The sequence below is a fragment of the Bacillus rossius genome, chromosome 5 (assembly GCF_032445375.1).
Source record: "Bacillus rossius redtenbacheri isolate Brsri chromosome 5, Brsri_v3, whole genome shotgun sequence".
Classification (NCBI taxonomy): Eukaryota; Metazoa; Arthropoda; class Insecta; order Phasmatodea; family Bacillidae; genus Bacillus; species Bacillus rossius.
In genome coordinates this window covers 21,781,053-21,799,809 of record NC_086333.1, presented here as the reverse complement: position 1 = coordinate 21,799,809, position 18,757 = coordinate 21,781,053, and the positions used below count along the sequence as shown (strand labels likewise).

At 38.2% G+C, this 18,757-nt stretch overlaps 1 protein-coding gene across 1 annotated transcript in view; it reads left to right on the top strand.

Annotated features, from left to right (window-relative positions):
* Positions 1-18,757, top strand: part of LOC134531630 (WD repeat-containing protein 81) — a 203,950-nt gene that overhangs the window by 23,612 nt on the left and 161,581 nt on the right. The window contains exons 4-8 of the mRNA XM_063367388.1: positions 264-667; positions 11,511-11,903; positions 13,855-14,055; positions 14,539-14,684; positions 16,125-16,309. Of these exons, the coding sequence (XP_063223458.1) occupies positions 264-667; positions 11,511-11,903; positions 13,855-14,055; positions 14,539-14,684; positions 16,125-16,309 (1,329 nt within the window). The remainder of the gene's footprint in view (positions 1-263; positions 668-11,510; positions 11,904-13,854; positions 14,056-14,538; positions 14,685-16,124; positions 16,310-18,757) is intronic.

The following is an 18,757-nucleotide window of genomic DNA, read 5'->3' as shown; positions in this document are numbered from 1 at the left end:
CATTTTTTTTTGTCAAAAATGTAGCCAAATTACTGCGGACATTATGCGAGTAGATACGGTATTTGTTTTACTTCTAGTCGACGATGATGTCACTAGAGATGGACCATCGTAATTCACTAGATACTACACCTGTTAAAGGAAACTGTCCCAGCAATGTCCTGGAGGTTGTCTATTGAAACAATGGGAAAAGGAAAAGAGGTTGGAACCAGGGGCGGCCACGGTGCGGCCGGCTGACAGTACCTGGGCGTGTGATGGTCTCGCAGGCGGCTGGATGGCCACGGAGGAGAAGCCCGGGCCGGCCGTCGGCCTGGTCAGCTGTGCGGCGGCCATGAGAGAGGTGATCCGGCGCGTGTACGGCTGCCCCCTGGTGGGCCCGGGGCGGGCGGCCGCGGGCGAGGGTCGCCACGAGGCCCCCTGCAACGTGCTGGCGGCGGTGTGCGCGGTGGAGACGCCGCGCAGCTTCCTGCTGGTGCACCCCTGGGTCGCGGAGCACACGGCGCAGGACTGCGTGACCTTCAGCCCGGCGCTGCTGGCCTCGGCCAACACCAGACCTCTGTTCCTGATGTACCAGCTGCTGCAGGCCATGCGCGACCTGCACGACCGGGGCACCATCCTGGGAGACATCACCCTGGGCGACGTGCTGCTGCGCGGCGACCTCTGGATACAGGTGCCACGAACTTTCAACATTTACTGCCTTAATACTTCTTTCATTATTTTTAAACGAAACGGAAATGGAATTCATAAGTTCTGGTGTGGTAATTTGATCTTTTTGATAATGTGAAGGTACTTTTATTGGTCAAGCACAAATAGTATTGTGAAACGGATTCTATAATATGTTTGGAAAAAATATATTTTTTCAAAGTTGTGTCACCAAAACCAGTTGAAAGCCCACATGCAATTTTTTTGCCTTGAAAATCATTAAAAAAAAAAAAAAAAGTTTTGATAGTACCATTTCTTAGTTTTTTTATGTGTTCATTTTAAACCCCATTGGTTTCTGTATAAAATTATATGTGAAAAATCAAAAACTTATAAATTTCTTAACTTAATGGTTTCATTAACACACTTCGTCATACTACTTTATTGATATCTGTGGTTGAACTTATTTGTCTGCAATCTTATTGACCTTCACATTTCAGAAACCTCGGCCATGCTTGCTCACGTAACATGCTTTCATGCAAAGTGTGACAAATCACATCCACCTAAATGCTTAAGCACCATACCATAAGTACCCAAAAGGTTTAGGTCAGCAATTATCTTAAATTCCCATAATCACAAAACTTTCTGTGCAGAACTGAGCTATGCAAAACTATTATTTTGTTGCAAACATTTGCTCACCTATTTTATTCTATTTGATTTGTTTATTGTCCAGGTACTTTTGTTAGTTAGCTTTCCAGTTAGTTTCCAATTAATGCACGTTTATTTATATTTAGAAACACTGTGAACTTAGAAAACTCAATTTTAGGCAATATTCAATTAAATTAATGATTTTGTTTTTTGTTTATTTATTTTTGTAACCTTCCCATCAACAGGTTGAGGTGGCACAACATACACAAAGGACAGGACAGTTCACTACAGTACAAAAAAATCTCAAGGACAAATACAGATAATAAACATGATGAACAATGGATTACATTATTATGATAGAAAGCATAGACAATAAAACATAATATAAAAACATTTCAGTAAAATCCAGAGTCCTGTACGATGCATAGAATGCCTGTAATCCACCGTGGCAGATCCTGTGGTTACCAATTATGATGCCACTCTCCCTTAGCTATGTAGTGCACGGAGCCAAGTAGCAGGCATTTACGCTGAACTGGTGCTTTTGCATACCTTTCTTTGTTTATTGTTTGATTCTTCATTATGTACCCACATATCTTGTATATTTTTTTGATCAAGACATGTAAGGTTTTCAACAGTTGAGCAAAAATTTGCGAGAATACAGACCTACAAGGCAATATAGACTGATATGTGTTTAGGGTTCAAAAATTCCTTTGTCTGCTGTGAAAGCACCATGACAAGTTATATTAAGGGTATTACACAGTACCAAGTGTAGTAATACTTATCATTTCTGCCTTTGCTGTGGTTATGAAGTTATGGAAAAGAAAAACCATAATTATGCATGTCATGATAAAGGTGGTCAAGCTTTTAATTGATGTTATACATTTTGTGAATAGTATTTTTGTAGATAATTTCTTGTAGACCTCTAAGAAGAGGTGAAGAAGCCTTACTATTGCACATAGTACTTATTATTGCACAAATAAAAAAATATTCCTGAAAAATAATTCTAAGCTTCAATTCATGGCTAGAAAATAGTGTACTTTGATATGAACTTAAGGTTGGTTAAAATTTTCAAATTAAAAATCATAGTAATTAATATTTAAAGTAAAGAGAAACCATGTTTTCAATTTTCAATGTAATAGCCTAATATACAAAATAATTGTTTTAATTTTATTAAAACATTGTTAAAAATGTATACACTTTATATAATATAAACATATTGAAAAATCTTAGCACATGAAAATTTTAACAGTCTATAGCCCGTCCCACTCTTAGATTGCAGTACACGGCTTTTGGCGCGCGCTGTTGCCAAATCTCTAACACATAACGTATTTCAGGAGATGTGTGTCTTTGTAATTCGGATCGAACAAGAAGCATTTTAAGAAATCATATCGTAATTTATAATATTTTATACTATTACACATATAAATTTGTAAAATGCCACTTTTATGTAAATTTCAAATAAAAACTACCTATTGTAGACGAAAATTTCTTATAGTTTTCTTTTATGTTCTAAAAATCCCATATATATCACATTTTCATGGGCCCGATAAATGCCGTATTTTTGGACAAGTCATGTCCAAAATGATAAATAAAATACGGTAATGAAAATACTCGGTCGAGTAAGTTATGGGAAAAATCCGAACAATTGGGTCGAAATGGGGAAGATTTTTTGAAAAACAGAAAAATCGCAACAACTCCCATAATATGAATAATATCGCATCCGTTTTAACGTATGATAACGCGGAGTACCTAATGCCAATAAATGTTTTCTAAATAAATTTTTGATACCACCAGCCATAACTGCATGGGTTCGAAAAATATTTTCACCGGACAAAAAAAAAAGTAACTGCCTTAGTAGACACCTTATCAAATCTGTTTAAATTGTTTGTAAATATCATAATTATTTTCCAAAACTTTGTCAAAAACAATATTTGATAAGGTGCTTGGTATTTAGAAGGATAAAAAAATAATTCAAAAATTTGTACCATCATCGCTATTAAATTCCTTCGTATTTATTTGATACATTTTACATATTATGTTCAAGATTCGATTAAAATATATTTTGTAACAACCATTACTGCAAGGGGAAGAAAAAAATATGAGTTTAAGGATATAAAAATCCCGTTTTGTTCTAATGTAAAGAAAAACATATAATCATAAAATTCTTCCTGCACCTTTAGGCTGTGCCGATAAGGAATTTTTTTAACTATAACTTACAACAAGACTCTGTTCACACACATATCATTCATAGGAATTTATACGATAAATCTAACGTTAACTTGATTAAGAAATTAATAACATCACATACCTTTTAATCACTATTGCTACCGCTGACCAATGTTGATACCCCTTCCATAAGAGTAGTACAGAGCTGACCAGAAGAATGGTAAGCTTCCTTAATTGCATTGCACACACTCATATTTTTTGAAAAATACTCAAATACATTCAACACAATCTTGCGCTCCCTCCCGCGTAGCCTACCGATATAATTTCTTTTCGGTGTTCTAACTTCCATATTTTATATGTACGTAATAAAAATAAATGTAGAAAATAAAATCACGTATGTTAGTATATAATTTGTCAAAATTATAACTCTAATGAGTCACCGGACACAACGCGTTGCTTCGTCGCGAGACGCGATACTAACTGGCAGGCTGGTTTTCAGAAATGCGTGTCTAAGGAAATACATGGTTGACTAAGGAAGCCATGTATTTGAAATTGCTTGCAGGACAGAACCCCACTTATCTAAACACACGACCCTGTTTCCTCTTACGACGGCAGCTTGTGAGAGAAACCTCTATTGCAGCGCGCTCTTGTACTGATAAGACACATCTTTAACAGCCATTTCCACGGAAATTGTAGAAGCAATTGAGATGGAACTGCTTTTAAAAACTAATTCAATTCATTGTCAACATTTTTCACGCTTTCGTCCCCCATCTATCTTTAATAGAAAAAAAGTTATCCACTGGTCAACTTTTTGATGTGTCAGTTTGTGAGAAAATGCATTTCAATATATTAAAAAAATTATTTAAGTGAAACCTGTATAGTTTTTGTCTTAACATTTGTTCGGTGGCGTCCTAAGGCATTAATTTATTAATAAAAAAAATCTGAATGAAATACACATGTATGTTGTTTTTTTTATGTGAAACATCTCGGAATACTTCAAAATAGTTCGCAGTGAATAAGTTATGTTTTTTAATTTTTTCGGACACTTAAAATATTGTTAAGTATTCAAAATAAGCATTGCCTGATGCGTATTTCGATGCTATACAATATGAAGTAAAGCTTGGTCCAAAAATTAAAATTTTAATTTCGTTTGATATTTGGCAACAACGCACGAAGAAACAAGGACAGCGCTAACGGCAATCAGCGTGTGTTAGAGAGAGAGAATGCGCCCATTTACTTCCACACTGCAATCTAAGAGTGGGATGCTCTATAGACCATGTTGTCCTACTTATGACAAAGATCGATCACTGCTATGTGCACAATATTTTGCAGCGCAAATTCAAATTTGCATCTGCCCGCACGCGAGCCTACGTTCGTCACTTCACTGTTTCCCCTCCTTGCCTTTCCACCCCACTTTTTTTTTTTGAGAGTTCTCCTTTTCTCTAGTTCGAGTCATGCACACTAGGGGCTTGCTAGGCTTTGTAAGGGTTGTCACTAGCCTTCTCGTTCTTATTCGTCTTGGTTCTGTGTAGGTATTTACTTATTTTCAGTTAGGCTTATGCACGCCTCGTCTATAGAGTAGGAAGCTCCAACTTGTGATTTCACTCTCGTGATGTAGTTGTGACCTGGCTGCCTTTGGATTCCTCCAATTTGTGTGACGAGGGCGGCATCCAGCATGGTTCGTAATTTATTTGAATTCATTTATTGTTCTGCTGTTTTTTCAGGTGTCGAACAGCAACACCATTTAATATAACATAAATGTCAGTAAAACAATAAGACTTTTCTTTAGGCAGCTGTCATCAAATTTACTTGTGCCTTGTATACTGCATTGGTGCCTGCGAATAAATTATGTAAAAAGGAAGAAAAACCATGCTGAACAGAGCCGTGTCTCGTACTTATGTCAGGTTTGTTCAATTTCTCCTTATTTTCAAACTTTTAAGCAACCTGTGGTTTACTTCGGCTTATTTAACGTTGCGGTTGTCATGAATCTTGGTCTGCCCTTTTGGATCATTTAGTCCTGCTCTCTGTCTTTCAGCATTAAGTGTATTATTGAAGTTCGTGACACCCAACCCATAATCTGTTTTGTAAAATTAGTAAATGTTTGCCTTTGTTTTCTTTCTAGCTCATGATTTAGCATCATATAATTAGGTCTGTTTTGGAGCATTCTGATGGTAACTTCTGATGGCCTGCCCTGTTCTGTTTGACTTGCATTTATAGGTGCCTGGCACACTGTAAATTGAACCATTACTTTTGCGTGGATTAGCTCTATCATTTTGTACTCAGGGCTTAAATGCCATACATGATAATTATTTAATTTTTAATATGTAATCTTGATACTTATATTCTTATTCATCATTTTTATATATTTTATATTTAAATTTATATGACCATCTCTTAGTGTGCTGGTTTTGCATAGTCATTTACCAAATTGTGTAGATTGTAAATTAATGTTTTATTTCAATAATAGTTGTGCTAGAGTTTATCTCTGTATAAGATATTCTCTGTGCATCATTATGCACTACATGTGAATTATTGTTATCATCTCTAATGAAAATTTATGTAATATTTTCATAATGGTTTTTGCATGTATTTTCTTTATTGATGTTTTATAGGATATTTGATTTTTGTTAAAGATGTGTAATTTATTCTAACAAAATTTTCCTTAAAGATATAATCCATACATGCTAGTTATGATTCACGTTAAATAACTGTTTTCCTTTTATTTTTATATTTAATTAGGCTTATGCGTTGTAACGTTGTCCACCCCCGACTCACGTTTGTTCGGGCGCCATTGGTTGTTGCACAACTCCCCAACCAAAGGGATTTTCCAGCGGTTCAGTGGTTACTGAGAAATGGCTACACAAGAGTTTGTCACATCACTTCCACTCAACCAACTCGCAACACGTTGATCCAGTCTTTTTGCAGTTCCGCTTCCTTACTCCTCCCCTGTGCACCTTACACACACGTTTTCTCTCCGCGTCCCATCCTCAATCTTGTCCTTTCTTTGCTCCCCCGTCTCCCCCGCCGGCACTCCGTATCCCTCCGCCGCACTCCAAATGAGGGAATTTGAATTCAACACTGTTTAGCAACCTCACTTATTCTAACGAAGTATAATTTCAGAAAGTGTTTAACCACTATTATTGAAGTCCTACAAGTTTGTTCACAAAACAAAAGTTTCGAGCTAAATACTAGGTGGATCAGGGCACAAGAAAGTAGGTAGTTCCTAGCCAATAACAGCCCCCTTGCTATAGACAATACTGCTATCGGAGCGGTTGGAAGAAGTGGCTTAACTGCCATTTTACCAGGGCATTGGGGTAAGCTCCAGTCCACCTCACAGCGTGTTGCTGCAAGGTATCTATATCGTAATACTTGTTATTACCATGTTGATGGTTTCGTCTTTATCTGCACGATAGTTGTATTGACCATTTTTTAATGTTTGCCATTGTGGTGTTTTTTATATGCATTATTTTAAAGAGAATAAAATATAAGAGTACAAGCCTGTAAAGAATACTATTGCTTGTCATTATTGAAACGGTAATCAAAACTCACTAACCTCTGTATCCCTGATTCAGCTCAGGGCTTGGTCATTTGTTGTTCAGCGCATATATTCGTGCATCTTGGGGTCAAGTTTGAACCCTGGACAGCACAATTTGAAATATTTCTGAGTGCCAAATACTGTTCAGTTCTATTAAAAGTTACTCTCTATGATTCTTAAATGAAATAAAGTAATAAACCCTCTTGAAACATATAATAGTTTTAACAAATTTTATTCTTCCTTACCGAAAAATTCTATAAGCCCAATGGTGGCCATAATTTGACCAAGACACTATTACATATTTCATTCTTTACTAACACCAAAACAAGTTTTTCACTTATAGCTAGAGACAAAATTTTGTGGTTTTATTTTTATTCCAAATTCATTTTTGAATCAGAGGATTTTAGTGTTACTGTTTTTTTATTTATAAAGTTGTTTTGTAATATTTACTCCCCCAAAATAGTAGTACAATTAATATGCTGCATTTTATTATAAAGTAATTGACGATATAAATGGATTTAAAACAGTTACATTCACAACAATAAAAATAAAAAGTGAACTTTTGTGGTTTAAAAGTGATTCAATAGCATTGTACAACCAATGGACTTCATCCTTGGAGCGAAGACATAACTCATCACCATTGCCTAGTTTGTGGTCAATGAATTCTAATTTTAAGTCTGAGAAAAGGTTCTTAGTTGGCGTAGCCCAGACCTCAACTATGAAAATTTCACTTTTAACTGCATTAGGACTACCTAATACCTAATTTGGTGAGCCATCGCCTGAACACGATCAAATGACCAAATAATGACTATTGGACAACCTGATTCATGAAGGAGGGCAGTGGTCACGTGTCTTCAACAACCAATAATTAAATCTTTTGAAAAATCAGACAATCCTGGCATTCTTTACAATACACGAAAAATCTCTGCAGCCACATAGCTGGGGCCTTCTTATTCTAGGTCTCTTTCTAACACATTGATATCACCCATAGGAATGTTTGCAATTTTCCATTCTCACACTATTTTTATTATTACATCCCGATGTAATTTACAAACACATTGCATTACCCTACTTCCAGAGAAAGACCAATGATAAGTAATACATAAAATATTTTAAAACATCTGAAAACCTTGTCAACTGGTCAAAAAATAGGTAAAAAATAACATTCAATGACTTTACCAAATTAAAATAAGTAAATTATCTGACATACCAAAAGCCATGAAATAAAGTAAAATATGAGCATTAAGTTACCTTGCTTAGCCACGAATAATTCCAGAAATGACAAACAGCTGTTATTTACATCATACCAAAAAACGTAACCAAGCATTCTACTATTAAAAGCATAATAAATCTTAACATAAGTGTTTTATAATTCAAGAGAGTAAGGGCTTGCACTGCTACAAGATACAGGCCATTTTACCAAACATTCTTCTAATTGGAGTATTTAAATACCTGTAAGCCTTAAAAAAATTAGTGCTCTTCACATTTTCTAGCGACTTGAGACAAGTCATCACGCTGTGAGAACATTGTCTTTAATTTCATTGCTTAACACATGCACTGAATCTAGCACTATGTTATGTCTTTAAAGCCTTGATTTTCTTTTCCATAAACTGTCTACATTATCTCTCTTTTTTGTTGATTTTGTCAGTAGTTTTGGACTTTTTGAAGGCAGCTGAAAGGAAAAATTAGCTGTATGTCTTAGCAGTTTTCAAGAAAACAGTACTTATAGTAATTTTTTATAAGCCAGTTTTATTTTAAAATCTTCAGAAACCTATTTCTTTTTTAGTACATTAATTAATATTACTTTGTCAGTGTTAATATTTCCAAAGGTTTAATTATAAATAGGCAGAAAACCCTAAGCACTAAGTCAAACTGGTTCGTTGTGCATGTATGCAAAGCTGTGGAATTAAGCTACGGCCACACAGGGCGCTATGCTCGCTATGTTCATGATGTTCACTACACAAGTAAAATATAGCCAGCTGCATCTCGGGTGTCACTGGTCACACAAAGCTGTGTTCGCTGTGTTCGCTGTGTTGGTGACGGCACCAGGTGTTTGGTCCTCTACTATTTTTCCAAAACGTCGCTGACTTTGCACAAGCGCAGGTAAACAAAAAGTCTGTTTTTGCGTAGAATTGTGTTGTACTTCTGTGTTTGCATTAAATTATTATCATGTTGACGAAAAGTTTTATCGAAGAAGTACGAAAATATCCATGTTTATGAAATAAGAGATTGAAAAATATAGAAGGCATGGTATGCAGGACAGTGACTGGGATTTTATTTCAAGGGAATGCTATCAAACTGAGTTTTATTTATTCTGAAATATTCCATAAATTTGGCTTCTTCCTCACCCAGTTGCTTCTTTAAATGATAAAGTTCTCCAAATTCATATCCTTTTAGATTATCTTCATGAACTTATTTCTTTTTATGTTTACTTATTGTGAGAGCCAGCAGAATTATATCATCTTCAGAATCATCATTGAATCCCACGGCATGCATCTATCCGACATTGTGAACTAGACTTTCCCGTCTGCCCACCTGGCGCAGCGAACATAGTGAACATAGCTTTCTGTGTGGCCTTGGCTTAAGTGTAGCACAATAGCTGTCTGGCCGTCATTGGGGACATGAGATCACTGCTCCCGACTCAAAACACAGGTGTGTGGATTACACTTCAAAGATAAACAGTTTTTAATTATAGAAATAGACAAAATATTATGGAAATAAAAAAACCTAATCAAAATCAATTTTTAAATGAAGAATATTTATGGAAAAAAAAGTATTTCAATTATTTTTCATTATGAATGTAAACAAAACTTGTCCACTAGTACTTGATATGGGGGCCGTAGTCTCTGATATTTAATGACTGAATTGTAAGGCGTGCTTGGGTTTTATGTGCGCCACCGTGCCACGTGCACGGACCGATGTGAGACTCTTTCCCAGGGTCGTGACGTCGCCCATGTGGGGCGTGATTTTAATTTCCCCCTGAATACACCTAGCACGAATCCCTGCCCGCTCTCAGCGTCGGGCACGCTATTATCTACGCAGTGGGCTCTCAGGCGTCCCACACGCCGTCACACTCCACGTGGTCGAACAGATTTAAATAACAAAATAATACGTCGGATTTACACACCTGATTTATTCGGTTACTGCAACTTACACACGTACATGGTTGAAACTGTTTAAAACGCCCGCGGCACGAATCGGTTTAGGTGTTAAGACCCACCACGTGGTCACATCTCAAACAAATTACGTAGTAAATAGAAGAAAAGACCGTTACTGGTCGTAAGACAATTAATTATGCAGTCCCCCGACCGAGAGGAGCTCCGAGGACAAAAAGGAAACAATTTAGAAAGAATTAAATTTAAACAGAATTACTTAGCGGTGAAAACAAGCGGTGAGGTCCCCGGAGTGCTGGCGCGTCTACTCTCGGTCGTTGATGGCGGAAGACTGGGCTGAGATCATGGCTCGGCTCTACTAACATGGCATCCTTCCGCCGAAACAATTGCCGTTAAAGATATTTGCGAATTCGTGCCAAGGGAAACTAAAGTAACAAGACAAGAATGATTTAAAAATTATGTGACATTTTCTGAATACTGCAAAAGAATACTACAATTACAATTATTAAAATGAACATTTAATTATTGTCTGGCTTCGGGTTTCCTCGGAAATGTCCGGAAACGCTATTATATTTTGTTACTTTATTTTACTTAAAAGTACATAAAACCCTCCCGGCCGATCTGCCGTCACGTTGCACTTAGGGGACATAAAAACAAATAACACAATTATATTTACTTATGTTTTAGGGGTGCGGCGCACTGACTCGACAGCGCCCTCTTGCCGGGCGAACACACACGCACACACACGTATGCACGGGTAGGCGGGAGGTTTGAATGGAGGGTGGGTGGTGTTTGGGCGGTGGCATATCGGACTTGACAGGGGCCGCAGGCCCGGACGATGTCATACTGTTAATGACCGAACATACCCAAAACATGTAACAAAATGGTTTTGAAATTCATACTGCTTACGAATGTTGTACAATCTAAGTAAATAATTTTCTGTGAGGTCATAGTCTTACAATAAAGTTCATTATACCCCATAAAAAAAAGTACTTCTCTTATAAACTTTGATTTATTTTGTTTGTCTTTCATTATGCTAGTGCTGTGTCATAATACTGAGTTGAAATTGCTTATATTTCTAATGTTGAGGAATAGAAATTTTCTAAATTTTAATTGACTAAAAAAATAAATTTTGTGATCAGCATAATTTTTTCGCAGTGTTATTTATCACTTCATTTAACATAATTCAGTATAAAATCTTGACCTATCATAATTAAGGCACACTTATTTTTGCCTTGGTTAATGTGAAGCCACTAAATAATCTTTAATGGGACATGGCCTTAGCATTTTAGTTCATAACCATGACAAATGAATCTCCATTACTAATTTTCGGTTTGAGTTGATCAACAAATGAGCGAGTCGGTTGGGATGGGTATCCCCGGGCGACAGCAGCACGCAACCCTGACCTGCAGATCATGCCCCACCTGGAGGACAACATCCACGACGAGCCCCGCCCGGAGTGCCGGGAGAGGCGGGCCGACTCCTGCGACGGGGAGTGTCCGGACGAGGCCGGGCGAGGCCGCAAGCCCCGGTGCGACAGCGACGGCGCGGGCTGCGAGCTGAAGCGTCTGAGCGAGCTGTGGGTGCGGGGCCAGCTGTCCAACCTGGAGTATCTGCGGGCGCTGAACCAGCGGGCGGGCCGCAGACACGGCGACCCCACGGGCCACCACGTCGTGCCCTGGGTCTCCGACTTCACCAGCCGCAGCGGCCTGCACTGGCGGGACCTGTCCCGCTCCAAGTACCGCCTCAACAAGGGGGACAGGCAGCTCGACTTCACGTACGACGCCCCGTCCAACGGAACTCAGGTCAGCCTCTTGTAACTAGCATCCAGTGAATACAGTGGCAACACATTCGGTGGAAGTTTATGTGTTTTTTTATTTTTGGTGGAAGGGCCAATTTAATTTATAAATTCATAAATTTATTTGCTGAATTGAATGCACGGGGAAACAAATGTTAATTTTCTTTTCTAAATTTTGTTATGAATTGTATTCACACTTTACTTGTACAAGAAATATATTGGAAAAATAGGACTGTCCCTATATCGCACTAGCTAGTATGAGTCCTTGTATACTTACTAATCAATCACTAGTATACTCCTCGGCGGCTGCTCACTTGACACAAGTTCGCCAGAAGCCAAGATGTGTGCACTTTCTTGTACGTGAAAGGGGTAAAGGCATGTAAAATGTGAGGAATGTGTTCCAATTCGGGAAGTCTCTATGCCACAAGACATTGCCGCTGGAAATAGGATGTCACATTTACCGCCGGAACATGAACATGTATCATAGCCTTGACGGGCACTAAGTAGTTGTATCTATGTTCATGTAAGTGCGGGCAGTTGTTAAACATGCTGCCCTACTTGTATATTTAAAATGCATTCTTCAGATGTTAACTGCTGAATTTGTGCACTGTTGTACTGAAAGTAAAATATCCTTTAGTTGTGTTTTATGAGAAAATAGTTAAGTAAATTATGATAGTAAAATGAAACATGTGTGCCTTCTACTGTGCACAAAAAGCAGTCTGGTGGAGATTTCAGACTAAAAACCAGTTTGGGGTGTGGGAGGATATAGACTGATTAAAATAAAAAGCATTAGAGGAATAATTAATATAAGGAAATCCGAAAACTCCTTTTTAAGAATTAATATTTTTAGTGAAGCCTAACCAAATTTACGTGTGTTTACTCTGATATTGACTCAACACCAGCCTTTCTTTCCCTTGTATTTAAATAAAGCAAAAATACTAAAGATCATCTTTTTCTCTCATCTAGTTCTTGTACACATGCAGGGCTGTTGTTGCAGATAGGCTTATCACATGAAATGACTTTTATTTCACATGGAACAAATTCATGTAACATGCCAAGGATTTAATAGGAACCCTGTCCTATTAATTCATATGTGTATGTACCCTGAGTAGAATATGTAATGCAAAAAAAAAAAAATCATTTCCCCACTTACCTCTCATTTAGCAAGTAAGTAAAGCTCATTTATCTGTTGTTACTGATAGACCTACAATAACAACAGTTTTTATTTTTAAATAACTAATTAATGTAAATATAGAAGGAAGGATGTTTTATCACCCACTTAGAACATAAATGTAGGCAAGTATGCCCTTATGAAGGAATAAGTAAACAAGAAGAAGAAAAATATTCTAATCCCTATTTAGCAGTAGTATAGGTACTAATTTAATGAGTGGTTAAGTATAGTAGGTACATCAAACCTTATAACAGTTGGTTAAGTTGGGTTTGGTTAGCTATCTTAAATATACTGTTGAATCATAGATTAGTCTTTAGATATGTAAGCTTCACTCAAAACACTTTGAAATTGAATAAACAGTTGGCTAGGTTTTGTTAGCTACATTAAAAATAATATTCAATAGTTAAGAAGGTTTGTTAGATTAAATTAGTGACATTTTGGCAGGAAAGCCCTTTCCTGATTGGCTGACACCTGAATCAGTAGGAAGAGGCCTGAAGAACTCTGGCAGTTTATATAGAGCCCTACCACTTTTAGCTTTCAGTTGATTTCTCAACCCGGATGATGCCTGCTCAAAGCAGAATGAAATGTCTGTCCAATCGACTACTTCGAGAGGCGGTTCAACAGCCGAGATAACTCTTTAGTCTTCTTATAGCTTCTCTGTACTTACCTTATCTCCTCAAAAAAAGCCATTTAAATTTTTATCTTACGGTATAAGCAAGTTTGTGCTACTGTAATGCACAAGACACTTGAAACAGTGTACTATTATTCTGTAATGGCATTTGCGCAGGTGCCTCACCACGTGTCAGATGTGCTGTCTGAGATCACGTACTATGTGTACCTCGCGCGTCGCACGCCCAGATCCGTGCTGTGCAAGTACGTGCGCTCCCGCTGGGTCCCGGCCGAGTACCCTTCCTCCATCCAGCGCCTGCAGGCATGGACGCCTGACGAGTGCATTCCGGAGTTCTTCTGTGACCCGACCGTGTTCCAGGTCACTGCGATATAATCTTCCTTGAGAAATATCTGTAGGTTTTTGCAGGTAGAAATTGTTAGGATTTTTTAAATATTAAAATTTGTTCAGGTGACTAGTGGATTTAGAATAACAAGAATCAGCTGTAGTGTTGAATCCTAATTTAAAATAACATTACTCATTACCACCTAAATCCCAGGTATTATTCATTGTGGAATCTTCTCACTATAAAATTTTTGTTTCATAATCTTAGATAACCGATTGATCTTTCGTCAACTAAAAGTACAATATGTTTCTAGAATGATATTTTGTCTGTTAGGTATATGATGGGAATAATTTACTAGGTTACATGTGTTATTGCATAGCAAAAGTTCTTCAGTGGTGAATGTTCATAGTTTTGGTTTTAATATCTAGTCTTTAATAAAGAGTTATGTCCCGTGTACGTTCATGCAGTGCTAACGTGGAACTGAGCTTGAAGTCAGTATTGTCTCTTAATGTGAGCAGTCGATCCACGCTGATATGCCGGACTTGGACATCCCTCCCTGGGCACAGTCCATCCAGGACTTTGTCGACTGGCATCGCGAGGCCTTGGAGAGCCCGCATGTGTCGGAGCGGCTGCATCACTGGATCGACCTCACGTTTGGATACAAGTAAGTTGCACCCTTACAGTACCACACTTACACACTGGAGCCCTGTTGTTACGTTGTTTAAGGGTGACAAAAAATTGATATGGGTCGGTTATAAAGATCGCCCACTAGCCACCATTTTGAAGTAAACACTTGCATCTGCATGAGACCTCTAAGATTAGTCTTGGATATGCACAAAAGCCACCAATTAGGCCTGTGTAAATATTCAGATTTTTGGATATGAATACGGATATAATAATCTATTTATATTTGATTCGACCTCGAATACCAACACTTCGAAATAACGAATGTTTGTTTGCTTATGAATACTTGACATAGTATAACTCATGAGTTTGACATATACCAACGTTCACTGGTGAGATGAAGTAATTTGTGCTATATAAATAACCTTTTTTGATGTTTAATGGGACTTAATAATCAAAAACATGAACAGTAAGTGATGTTTTAACCATGCAAAAAGTATTAAAAATTTTTTTTCGCTACTGCCTAGCTAAACAGTAATGGAATAAATCACGTAAACAATTCAGAAAACAGCTCATTCAATCACTAATTTGGGAATACAAAATTTGGGAGAAAAACATTCAGGTTTTTTGTAAAATAGATTGCAATGGAATTAACAGTATTTTGCGGTTTGCGAAAATTTTCTTCATCAAAATGTAGTTAGAGTAGCAAGTTGTGGAGAATGAGGCGAATATAAACTGAAATGAAAGGTTGATTGTTTAAGTTAGGTTAGGTTAGCTGCAGAATTAAAAATAGCCATTATTTCATAATTTAAATATTTTCCATATAATTATTGTTGCTGACGTGGCTTAGCCAACCTTTCATTTGAGTAACATTTGTCTAATTTTCCGAAGTTGTTACATGACATGAATAAATATCTTTAGTGGGATTCTAATTGTCATTCTTACTATTCAAATTCGATAATCATATTCTCGATAAATTGATATTTATGTTCGTATTCCATTCGAACCAAAAAAACTGATATTTTCACAGGCCTACCACCAATAGATGTGTTTGGCACTCTAAATTTATAATCTTAGGTGAGCGATACTAGGCACAGGTACCTTGTACAAACAAATTTTAAGCAGGAACTTCAATTTCAGAACTGCTTTTGTCTAGGTTGTTTAGTATAAGCAGGCCATAAACAATTTAATGGATTATATACTATTAATTTATTGACATGTCCGAATTAAGGCCTGTGTGAAGGACTGTGTGAAGATTGTCTTTTGTTAGAGCACAGTTTTCATGTTCTTACCTCGAAATCAATATCTGTTCATACTCACTGACCAATTGGTCACATTGTTCACCTCCCACCAAGTTATAAAATGTAAATTTATGGCGAGTGTGAAGTGAACCTGGTCGCAAGCCTGTGGGTTATACCTACCCAGCAGTTGCAGCTTCAGGCTGACCGGGCCACGTCGCCACCTGTGCCTGCCTGCGCAGGTTGTCGGGTGCAGCGGCGGTGAAGGCCAAGAACGTCTGCCTCCAGCTGGTGGACAGCCACACGTCGCTGGCCAGCACGGGAGTGGTCCAGCTGTTTGCGCACCCGCACCCGCAGCGCGTCATGCCGTCTCCCTTCTGGGGCAAGACTCCTCCCCGGCTGCAGCTGCCCCCGCACCAGAGCAGGCGTGAGCTCCTCCGTCCTCTCCGTCCTCGTGCACGTTCTCGTTTCAGCTACCGAATGCTAGGCTTCTGCGAATATTCTAAATTTCCGAATTAGAGTTCGGATTTTTTGATATTCGATTCGTCAATTCGAATCAAATTCATGTTACAATAATTTAACTTGCAAAATCTGGCCTGGATACACTAATATAAGTCATCCCCCCCCCCCCCCCCCCCCATGTTTAAAATAAATGTAAATGGACGATTACATCTTCCACTTACAAAAATTATACAGCGAAACCCCTTATTTACGTTACCGTTATTTGAACCATTTTATTTCTGTCCCGTTTTAACATCATTTGATGTAATGCAATAAATTCTCGTTGTTTACAATGCGCCTATTGCTTTACACCGTTTGTTCTGATAAAACTGCTTACTAACTTAATTAATCATATTACAAAGTAATCTGATGTGTAAATCGTGTTTTAAGGACGTTTTTAAAAGTTATAAACTTCATCTTTAACTTCTCGGGAGTCGCTTTATACCACTTATAAAAACGTAAGCAGCGCCAGTTTGGTTGTTTTGATTCCTGTATTCCTGTATAGAGCTGTGTTAAATTGTGCACGTCCTCTGAATAGCTTCATTGCATGAAACAAGTAACATTATAAACCCATAATCAAAAAATAAATAAAAAAAGTCACAAAAAGTTTAAAGTATCAGCATCACACTGCTCACATAGGCTAGATGTGACGAGACCTCCAGGATTATAGTGGGCTCCGAACTACTTGACAGACTCGGTGCTACTAAATTTCAGTCTTGCTGGAGATGAGTCACGAACCAACGCCGGTTCGGCCTCCTCACCGGAATTTCTTTGAGTCTTCTGCTTGGTTCTATAACATGAGGAAGATATCGGCAAAACTGTTTTGGTTTTATAAAGATTTATCAACAAATGCTGAATCGATTCACAGCTATTTTGTGGTTGCAGGTTTCATGATGTGTGTAAAGTGAATGGTGCATTGAGTTTTCTGATGAGTAAAATTAAGAAAGCGTCAATAAAATTATCTGATGCAGAAACAGTTCAATTTTGATCCGTGTGATTTAAGTCTTGAATAAGTTATTTCGTCAGATAAAATAAAACGGTTTAATCTATCAAGCCCCTTCGGACAAATAAGCAAGTTTTTTTTAAACAGCGACGCGTATTCTTTTGGCTAACAAAATGCAATATCATATAGGTACCAACAAATTCGAGAGAGAGAGATAAAAATTTGTTTTCGCATTCATTCTGCAATCTAGGCGTGTATTGATTTCCTTTAACTTTGAATGCAGACAAAAAGCTAATAAATAATTTAGGCCTATAAAAGCATATGCTTATAATATCGGACAGACCGTGATTATAGTGCCTGCATGTGGATGAAGGAGCAACAAAGAGAATCTAGGAAGTATACGAAATGGCATCCAGATTATTCGCTGTGGAAGTACTCCACTGCCTGCGTAGCTTGACACGCGTAACGCTGCGCTCCCTGCCGACACTTGAGCCGGGCGGCGGGCACCAGCAAGGCGATTGAGTCAGCGAGGAGTGGGTTCTGAGCCTCCGAGCTGTTTGTCTCTGTCTGCCACTTCCTCCCCCTCCCCTTCAGGGGCCGCGTCTACCTGCTGCCTGCCTACAAGCAGTTAGCTATCCCTCCGCTAGGAGAGACACGGTCGATTTTCTTCCGCGCGTCGTCTACCCACTGTTCGGGAGTGGAGCGACATAACCTCCCCCTTTGAAGGCTGTCTCGCAACTGAATGCCCAGCGGCGCGACCTTGAGTCTTATACAGCGCTGTCAGGGTGTTCAGCCATCAGTTTTCATGCTATTGTGAGTGATGTATCAGTTAGAAGTCATTCTGAAGTAGGCACGAAATTCGGACCACTGGAAAACACCCTTAAGACATGCTTATAACAGATTATCGGGGCATCATTTAACAGTTACTTTACACTATTTTAACAAAATAGGCATTTAGAAACATATTAGTGTCATATTTTCTGAATAATACACTAGCCTTACAAATATATGGAATACATAAAAATGAAAACAATAATGCTGTTATCATCTGTTTTAAAAACAAAAGTTGCTTTGAAATAAGACCAGTTCTCTCTATGCCAAACATGATTCTGCAGTCCCAAAAATAGCTAATTTTTTTTAATAACCATAAATTGTGTAATTTTATAATTGAGTGAAACTGCTGGCTGGGAAGTTCCAGGTGCCTATACTTGCTCTCATATTTCTGCTCCCAAGAAGGCTTTTCTCTCGTATCTAGGCCAGAATGCTGAAAAAAGTCTTTTTTATTTGCCTTTCAGCCCGCATAAAACTTGCACACACACACATACGTCCATGCCCACGCTCACCCATGTGCACACCCGCACCCAGATGGGGACGGGGACGTAGGGAGGGGGGACGTGGCACGGACAAGGACGTGGGAACAGAGACGGGGGC